This window comes from Cucurbita moschata, unplaced genomic scaffold, assembly GCF_002738365.1.
Source record: "Cucurbita moschata cultivar Rifu unplaced genomic scaffold, Cmos_1.0 Cmo_Scf00035, whole genome shotgun sequence".
Lineage (NCBI taxonomy): Eukaryota > Viridiplantae > Streptophyta > Magnoliopsida > Cucurbitales > Cucurbitaceae > Cucurbita > Cucurbita moschata.
The window spans coordinates 1-10,147 of NW_019268551.1; the positions used below are offsets into that span (position 1 = coordinate 1).

At 38.3% G+C, this 10,147-nt stretch overlaps 1 protein-coding gene across 2 annotated transcripts in view; it reads left to right on the forward strand.

The window, feature by feature from the left end:
- Positions 1-2,416: 2,416 nt before the first annotated feature.
- The window catches only part of LOC111431040 (histone acetyltransferase HAC1-like), a 14,517-nt gene continuing 6,786 nt past the window's right edge, over positions 2,417-10,147 (forward strand). Inside the window, exons 1-9 of one of the 2 annotated variants that reach the window (XM_023067532.1) lie at positions 2,417-2,785; positions 3,278-3,396; positions 4,026-4,140; positions 4,326-4,614; positions 4,694-5,191; positions 5,273-5,352; positions 5,452-7,101; positions 7,950-8,246; positions 8,340-8,618. In XM_023067532.1, the coding sequence (XP_022923300.1) occupies positions 3,350-3,396; positions 4,026-4,140; positions 4,326-4,614; positions 4,694-5,191; positions 5,273-5,352; positions 5,452-7,101; positions 7,950-8,246; positions 8,340-8,618 (3,255 nt within the window). In that variant the 5' untranslated portion in view covers positions 2,417-2,785; positions 3,278-3,349. Of the gene's footprint in view, positions 2,786-3,277; positions 3,397-4,025; positions 4,141-4,325; positions 4,615-4,693; positions 5,192-5,272; positions 7,102-7,949; positions 8,247-8,339; positions 8,619-10,147 lie in introns of both variants that reach the window. The other variant, XM_023067531.1, reaches the window with a different exon arrangement.

The window sequence follows — 10,147 nt, forward strand, 5'->3', positions numbered from 1 at the left end:
CCCTAAACCCTAAACCCTAAACCCTAAACCCTAAACCCTAAACCCTAAACCCTAAACCCTAAACCCTAAAACCCTAAAACCCTAAACCCTAAAACCCTAAAACCCTAAACCCTAAACCCTAAACCCTAAACCCTAAACCCTAAACCCTAAACCCTAAACCCTAAACCCTAAACCCTAAACCCTAAACCCTAAACCCTAAACCCTAAACCCTAAACCCTAAACCCTAAACCCTAAACCCTAAACCCTAAACCCTAAACCCTNAACCCTAAAACCCTAAACCCTAAACCCTAAACCCTAAACCCTAAACCCTAAACCCTAAACCCTAAAGACATCTTAGACCTCTCGGACATCTCAGACATCTATGACATTTCAGACATCTCAGACATCTATGACATTTCAGACATCTCAGACCCCTCGGACATCTTAGACATCACAGACATCTCTGACATCATAGAAATCAAATACATCTCATACCTCCCAGACCTTTCAAACCTCTCAAACGTCTCAGACATCTCAGACATCTCAGACATCTCAGACATCTCAGACATCTCAGACATCTTAGACCTCTCAGACCTCTCAGACCTCTCAGACATCTCAGACCTCTCAGACATCTTAGACATCAAAGACATCTAAGACCTCTCAGACAGCTCATGAAAGACATCAAAGAGATATCAGACCTCTCAGACATCTAAGACACTTCAAACATCATAGATATGTCAGACCTCTCAGACAACTCATGATAGACATCAAAGACATATCAGACCTCTCAGACATCTAAGACACTTCAGACATCAGAGACATGTCAGACCTCTAAGACATCTAAGACATCTAAGACATCTCAGACATCTCAGACATCAAAGACCTCTCAGACATCTCAGACCTCTTAGACCTCTCAGACATCTCAAACATCTCAAACATCTCAGACATCTCAAACATCTTAGACATCTCAAACATCTCAAACATCTCAGACATCTCAAATATCTTAGACCTTAAGGAGATCTTAGACATCTCAGACATCTCAAAACTCTCAAACATCAAAGATATCTCAGACCTCTTAGACATATCAGACCTCTCAGACCTCTCAAACATCAAACATATCTCAGACCTCTTAGACATCTCAGACATCCTAGACCTCTCAGACGTCAAAGACATCTCTGACATCTCAAACATCTCAGACCTTTCAGGCCTCTCAAACGTCTCAGACATCTAAGACCTCTCAGACATCCCAGACATTTCAGACCTCTCAGACATCTCAAGCATCAAAGACATCTCAAACGTCTCAAACATCTCAGACATCTCAGACCCTAATGGAGACACTTAAATGATTATTTGAAAATCTAAGTTGGAACATTCAAATTTGATGAATTTGACACATATGTTTAGTAAAAAAAACCAAACTTAAACACTTTCTTTTTCAGGCCATTTTCGAGTCATTTTCCATAGGTGTCCATTGACACTTTTTTTCCTCTTTAAGATGAGGGTCATTAACTCGTTTAGTACGTTGTTTTCTCGTTTTAATATCGTACCAAATCCACTAAAGAGTGTACTAAGCGTAAAATATGGAAGAAGAAAAAACATGTAGTCATGTCTATAAGACCCCACGATAATGGAGACACGTGAAAAAACTAAACCCTGAACCCCTAACCCCTAAATCCTAAAAACTCTTAAACTCCTAAAAACCCTAAACCCCAATACCCCAAACTTTAAACCCTATAAACCGTAAATCCTAAACCCTAATACCCAAAACTTTAAACCCTAAAAATTGTAAATCCTAAACCCTAAAAATCCTAACCCAAACCTCAAACCATGAACCCCGAACCCCAAATCCCATACCGCAATCCTCAAATCTGAAACTCGAAACCCGAAACCTAAAACCCCAACCCCTAAACCCTAAACACCATACCCAAAATAGTAAACCCCAAACCTAACCCCTAAACTTGTTGTTTGATCTATTGATTATGTTATTTATTTCTCGACCTAATGACTTGTTGATTCTTCCTCTTTTTCCCAAATATTTTCAGTTGTTAGTTTCCTTCTCTTGCAATACCTTTCAATGTTGATGGCATTATGGTGGCGAGATCCTTCAACAACCTGCCTATGATGGATTGAGAGATAAATCGAAAGGAAAATCAGTTGGACCATCAGCGTATCTGAGACCTAAATCTCAATGTCGACTCAATTGAGTTCCTATACTTTTAACATTTGTGCAATTTAGCCTCTACGATAATTCTAATCAAAATGAAGGGTAAAATAGTAGGAAATAGCCCAGGTTAATAAAATAAATAAACAAATAAAGAAATAAAAAAACGTGCAAAACACGAGCGAAGTTTGCCACCCTGCTCGCTCGCTCATTATGAAAGGAAAAAAAAAAAAAAAAAAAAAAAAAAAAAAAAAAAAAAAAAAAAAAAAGAAAAGAAAAGAAAAGAAAAGGAAACGAAAAAGAAAATAGCCCTCAATCTCTCGTATTTTTCCATCTCTCTTCTTTACCTTAATCTCTCCCTGCAGATCGATTCTTCTATGATCAATTAGTGTAACTGAGAATAGATCGATTCTTTACCCTACAATTGAGAATCGCGCTTTCTTTTTACCTCATCGAAGATGAAGCCGCTGATTGATTCGTCCGTGGATTAGAAATTAGATGTCTGACGGAGAGCCCTCCATTCTTCTGGGATTGATTCTCGATGGTAGCGGGCAGTTCGTCTGATCTGGGGGTGATACTCATTTGTAAATAAACCACAATTTGAAGGAGAAGAGGAAATTTGGAACAACTGAGCAAATTGATCAGGTCCTTATCATTTGGCTCTTCAATTTTCCGTCTGCTATAAACATCTTTGGTTCTTAGTAAGGAGGAAACAAAAAGAGCATTCCCCCTTTTGTTTTTAAAATTTATTTTGGTGATTCTATCTGTACTACTCTGCTTTTAGTCATTTAGTCTCATCAGTTGACATTTTACTACACTTTCTAAGTAAAAGACTGTAGCACTTCCATGTTGCGCTCATTATGTTACTGGTTTGTTATTGGTCTCTTTCAATTTCACCTGTTTTTGCCTGGAATAGGATCAGCGCGATATCATCTTGGGCACTTACGTTTTCTAATTTCGTTTAAAAGAGAAATCTTTTTATTTAGTTTTAAAATTATGTGCCAGTTCCACTGCCTCTGATTATTATGTGGTAGTTATCTGACCTTGTCCGAGTTTATGCACTATGGTCGTTACAGGAAGCTTTTAACTTGATAACATAAGGAAAATGAGCGTGCATCTTTTTTTCCTTTTTGCCAGATATCTGGGCAGGCCTGATAAAGCTGGTGTGGAGTTGTCCGGAGAGGTGATCCTCCACGCGCTACGTTCAATATGGACACTGAACTCTATAAAGCACGCGTCTTCATACAAGAGAAAATGTAAGACTTACCATTATATATCCGTCTTTGATGAAGACTTCAGGCCCTCAGAGCCTCTCTCTTTTGTTTTTGTGCTTCTTAGGTGACTACGGGTAGCCTTTACCACTCGCAGGGAACTATTTTTTCTTGTACCAGTTCATCATTCACTTGTTTTCTTGTCGATGGTTAAGATTTTTCTTTTATACGATGTTGTAGCGTAAGTTACATTTTGGAGAAATGAGATACTTTAGAGTAAACTTAGTTTGATAATTTGTCTTCTTCTTTATCTTTTCTTTATTCCTATTATTTTTATCATCAATATTTGTTTGTTTTGCATGTATGTCTTGTTATTTCTGTTAGCAATCACATAGCCAATCTAGACTGAATTTTATTAGGCATTATTATCAACTTATTTATGCCTTGCGTCTTGCAAACGTTGCTGGCTTGTGGTTTTGTTGATATTATGCTATTTTTAGTTTTTACTCGATTGGTTTTCAAGTTGTTATGATTGTAGATTTTAGTTTATGATTGATAGGACTTTTAGGTCTTAATTTTCTAGTTTTATATACGACAATTTTGGATTCTCCAATACACTGTTGTTTGAGAATTTATGCTCTTGCCTAATAAAATTTTATGTTTCTGCTTTCCAGCTTTGAGATTTTATTACAGCGGCATCAACGACCCATCGATGAATTACAGAGGCTGAAGTTTAAGGATTTCGTGAAGCGCTTGGAGGAGGGTATTTTTAAAACTGCTCTTACAAAGGTCTCCACCCCCACCCCTATATTAAACAAATTACCACTAAAATGTTGAAGAAGAATGGAGAGACCACCTCTTATGTTGTTTTTTCTTATAAAAGTCTCGGACAAACAAGCATGTTAACTTTTTACTACTGTGGTTCATATATTTCTTCTTTGAATAAACTTTACCGTTATGATGATATGACACAGGATGACTATATGAACCTGGATACTTTGGAGAGTCGTCTGCATAATTTGCTGAAGCGTTCGTCCCTGAATAATCAGAACCAGCAATATCAGCAGGTGGTTAGTTCTTCTTCTGCGATAAGTCAGATGATTCCGACTCCTGGTATGGCTCACAGTGGGAATTCAAAAATGATGGTTGCGTCTTCAGGCGATTCTATTATTTCCGCTAATGCTAGCTTAGCACCTACTGCTAGCACAGGAAGCCTCATGCCAACTGGTGGAATAACTGGTGGTTCCTTCAACAGAGCTGATGGTACCTTCCACTAAATAATTCCTTCCCAATGTCAAAAGTTCTGCTTTTATGAAAAAAGTTCTGATATCTTCCTTTGCAGGTCCCTTATCCAGTGGATATCAGCAGTCTCCTAGTTATTCAGTCGGTTCTGGTGGAGTTATATCATCTGCTGGTGCACAAAGAATTGCTAGTCAAATGATTCCTACACCTGGTTTCAGTAATAACATTAACCATATAAGCAGCAACCAGTCTTATGTGAGCAGGGAGTCTTCCAGTAATGGTAGTGGGCTTCCCAGTGTTGAACCTACAATGTTGTCTCAAGTGCAATTGCAAAAGCAGCATATTGGTGGTCAGAACAGTCGTATATCACACAATCTTGGTAGCCAAATGGGTAGTGGAATAAGGTCTGGCTTACAGCAGAAATCTTATGGGTTTACAAATGGAGCTGTCAATGGTAGCTTAGGATTAATAGGTGGTAATGTACAACTTTTGAAAGAATCTAGCACCTCAGAGGGCTATCTGAATGTCTCGTCTTATGGTAATTTAACCAAACCTGTAGGACAATCTTTTGATCAAAATGAGCAATCGTTGGTGCAAGGTATTATCTCCCTCTATCTTTATTGGCTCCAGTCATTTTGCCTAGCAGTTCTTGGTAATAACAATCAATTTTTTTTTACAGGTGATGGATATGGAATGAATACTACCGATTCTTTTGGGTCTGAAAACCTTTATGGCCCTGCAACATCTGTTGGATCAATGGTGACTGCTCACAATTTGAACTCGGCAAATTTTCCATCTATGTCTAAAACGAGTTCATCTTTCCCCAGTAACCAGTCAAATTTTCATGGAACTCAACAGGGCACTCACTCCCCCCTAATTGATGGGTCAGACAAGATGAATTTCCAACCTTCACTATCTTCCAGGGAAAACATCATTGATTCTCATATGCAGCAGCAGTTTCAGCAGCAGCATCACCAATTTCAACCACAACAACCATTTCTTCAACAGTCTAGTATCCAGGAACAGCAAATTCAGCCTCAGCAGCACCTATTAAATAACAATTCTATTAGTCAAGTTCAGTTAGCGTCCAACCTAGGCAGTCATGTGAAGCAGGAACCTGGTGGGGAGCATCATAGTGGGCCTTTTCAGCCACAAGTTACTGAACATTTCCCACTGCCTGAGACGCATAACCAATTTCATCAGAATTCTAGTGAAGACTGTGCGAGGAATGCTCAATATCTTTCTGTTTCATCTAGCCATAATGATATTTGCTCCCCACATTCTCAAAGCTCTCAACAGATGCAACAAATTTTGAATCCGCATCTATTAAATTCAAATTCTCAAAATCGTTTGAACAGTCCTGCTGGAGCTCTATCAGGTGCAACTTTGCAGGGTCAATGGCATCCCCAATCACAAGATAGAAATCACAGGCCCGGGAGCATTGTTCATGAGCCAAATGTCCATGATTTCCATAAGAAGGCATCGGGTCACGATAAAGTGCAGTGTGATAATTTACCTACTGAAGGATCAACAATTGGGCACTCCGTTGTTACTAGAACCAAATCTGAGCCTCCTAATCCCCTTAGTGTCACCTGCCAGAATAACAATAGTGCACGCCAGTTTATAAATCAGCAGAGATGGCTTCTGTTTTTGCGGCATGCCCGTCGCTGTGTAGCTCCTGAAGGGAAATGTCCAGAGCGGAACTGTGTCACTGCTCAGAAATTGTGGCAACATCTCGATAGATGCAGTTCTTCTCAATGCTCATATCTCCGTTGCCAACCTACCAAGTTATTGCTTCATCATCACAAGCGATGTAGGGATCTGAGCTGTCCTGTTTGTATTCCTGTCCGAGACTATATCCAGAGCCGAAAAAACGTACGTGCCCACAATGCATCTGATTCAAGTTTGCAAAAGTTGACCAATGGATTCCCTAAATCCTGTGATACTCAAGATAATTCCACTAGGTTTGTTTCTAAGACCCTTCAGCCTACTGAAACTTCAAAAGATCTGCAGTCTTCTCTTAAACGCATGAAGATAGAGCAGTCCACTCAGTCTCTTGTTCCTGAGAGTGAGAGCTCTGCAATTTCAACTTCTGCTATGAGTGAACACCACATGTCTTTGGATGTGCAGTGCCAAGGTTATCAGCATAGCGATGTTACTATGGCTGTTAAGCATGAGCTAGTAGATGTAAAAATGGATTTGCTGCAGAGCTCAACTCTTGAAAGCCATAGTGATTTGAAGGACGCTAATGCAGACAATAATTGCAGCCAAAGGTGTGATGTTGACCTCGTCACATATGATGAGTTTTCTAGTTTACCAAAGCAAGAGAATGTTAAAATTGAGAAAGAGACAGAGCCAAGTGTGCAAGATCCTTCAACGCATGTCACTGAGCATGCAGCTGCCACCAAGTCTGGGAAGCCAAAAATTAAAGGGGTGTCACTAACTGAATTGTTCACTCCAGAACAAGTGAGAGACCATATTATTAGTCTCAGACAGTGGGTTGGCCAGGTTAGTTAACACGGTTTTGTCTTGTGTTGTTTTCACACAGATACACTAGAGAAAATATTTATAAAAATGCAAATAAAATTTTATTTATATAAACAATTATGTTCTATGTAAGTCATAAATAGTTCAATTTTGGATCTTATAATGGATATATGTGAATACATTAGGTTCTACAAAAGGTTTGTTTTTGCATCAATTCAAAACCCGTAAACTGTGTCTTGAGCTCTAAGATATTTTTCACTTGCAATCTTAATGAAAGTAGTAAAGTACATAAGTGTGGCGGGGATATTTTATGTTTTGTTTTGGTGTCATAGACCTTTCATTTCCCTGGTACCCTTTGTTTCATTTATGTTGAGATGTTTTTAAAATCACTTTTTAATGATATGTATTATGGATTTTTTTAATGGCGTTCTCTTTCTAAGACCTTTGCTACGTTCTCACTACATGATGATATTTATTTGAATTGGGATACATTTATTTTTCCTTTGTAATTGTATTCTGTTGTTTTATTTTATTTTATTATTATTATTTTTTTGATAAGAGACAATTTCATTGATGAGTGAAATTTACAAGAGGGATGTATAATCCATGATGTTTACAAAAGACCTTCCCAATTTGCAATGAGGGAGGTATAACTATAGGAAGTAAAAATATTAGACAGTTTCATTGTTGTTTTATTTTCTGTTTTAGTTCACTTCCTTCTAGATTTTGTATCTTTTGAGTGTGAGTTATAGTCACTTTTCATTTTGATTAATTTTTTGTTCTATGTATTATGGGTACTAAATTGATCACTGAATCAAGTGCACTTTGCTATCTAAAAGCTTCTTTCTGTTTTCCATCTTTTTCTCCAGAGCAAATCCAAGGCTGAGAAGAATCAAGCCATGGAACAATCAATGAGTGAGAATTCCTGTCAGTTATGTGCAGTTGAGAAACTTACCTTTGAGCCACCGCCTATATATTGCACACCATGTGGTGCTCGTATAAAGAGAAATGCAATGTATCATACAGTCGGTGCTGGTGATACACGACATTACTTTTGTATTCCATGTTATAATGATGCTCGTGGAGATGCTATTGTTGTTGATGGAACTGCCATTCCCAAGTCAAGGCTAGAGAAGAAGAAAAATGATGAAGAGACAGAGGAATGGGTATGTTTTATTTGCAGTATGATATGTTTGATTAGATGATTTTCTTATGCTTCCTCTTTCAGTTTTTTCAACCACCCTGATGCTTTCTTTCAGTGGGTTCAATGTGATAAATGTGAAGCATGGCAACATCAGATCTGTGCTCTTTTCAATGGTCGAAGAAATGATGGTGGTCAAGCTGAGTATACTTGTCCAAATTGCTACATACAAGAAATTGAAAGAGGAGAGCGTATACCATTACCTCAAAGTGCTGTTCTTGGCGCAAAAGACTTGCCTAGGACTATTCTTAGTGATCACATAGAGCAGCGGTTAGTTAGGAGATTGAAACATGAAAGACTGGAAAGGGCAAGGATTCAAGGGAAAAGTTATGATGAGGTAATTTCAACTAACCGGTCTCTGACATGTAAAAATGTTGGGAAACAAGTTTTGTTGGATATAAGTTATTTTACTTGTCTGTCTTCACTCTTCAGTATGGTTTTTTAAATCACGAACTTCTATGAAATGAGATAAAAGATAAAAATAATTGTAACTATGCTACGTGCACCTTATGATATAATGCCATTTTGATATTCTTTTGTGGCTTTGGAAGAGGGCATGTCTCCCTCTTTGTATTCCTTTTTATTAATGGAAGTACTTTCTATCTTCAAACCAATTGAAGTTCCGTTTTTTTTTCTTTATTACTCCTGTTGGTCATTGGTTTGGAAGGTGCCTTATCCGCCAATTTCTTTTGTATTTATCGTTTAAGTAGTTTTGAATCTTCTTATAATATAATTCTAGTTAAAAAATTATAAGGAAGCCATCATATCGAAGCGGACAAGTGGTAAACCTAAATGTATTTGAGATTATAGTTCAATTGTGGCTACTGGTTGAGGATATGAAATATCTATGAACTTTTTTATGCTAAATGTCATAGGGTTAGTTGGATGATAGTCAAGGTGTGGATAATTTGGTGGGGACACACATGAAAAAAACAACAAAAGAGGGTGGATGTTGTTTATCCTCTTGGATATTGAAATGATTTGGTTAAGTCTCTGGCCATGGGGAATTAGGTATTGGTAATATTAGGACGTGAAACACAACCTTGTTAGTTAAATGGTTCTAGTGGTTCTATCTATCATGAAGTCGATATCTTATGGCACAAGGTTAATGTTATCAAATACGGGCCCGTCCATTTGAGTGGACCGGTGAGGGGTTTAAAGGCAATTCCAGAAATTCATCTAAAGTGATTGCTTCAAATCTTCATCTTCTCTCTCAGTTTATTCATAATGTAATGGGGGATGGGCAAGATACTTACTTTTGAGAGGGAAAGTGACTAGGGTGCTCCTTATACTCTCACTTATATCTTCTTTCAAAACCACTTGATTGCTTCGATCCTCGACCAGTCAAAGGTGCCCCCTCATCTCTCTCTAGGTTTCTATCGTTCATTGACCAATAGGGAAACACCGTATGTTCTTCCTCTATTATCCTCACTCTCCTCTTTTCGTCTTAGGGATGATTGAGGGGATGTCCACCTTTGGAATCCTCTTTCCGAATTTTTTTCTTGTAGTGTCTGTACAACCCTTCCTCGATGGGTAGAGCTATTTTCCCCTTCTTTTGGAAGGTAAAGATTCCCAAGAAGGTGCAATTCTTCGTTTGGCAGGTTTTTCAAGAAAAAGTTAACACCTTGGATTGGACTCAGCTAGAGAGTCTTTGGTGGTTGATTCACATTGTTGTGTTCTCTGCAAGAGGGCTGATGAGGACTTGGATCATATCTTGAAGACCTGTGCTTTTGTGTGAGCAATTTGGCATAAGTTGTTTTGTTTCAGCATTGTCGGCTCGTGGAGCTGCAAGGAGTTGATTGAGAAGCTTATCCTCCACTTGTGGTAGACTAGAGTGCAATCTTTTGTTGGGGTCTTGGGGGGGGG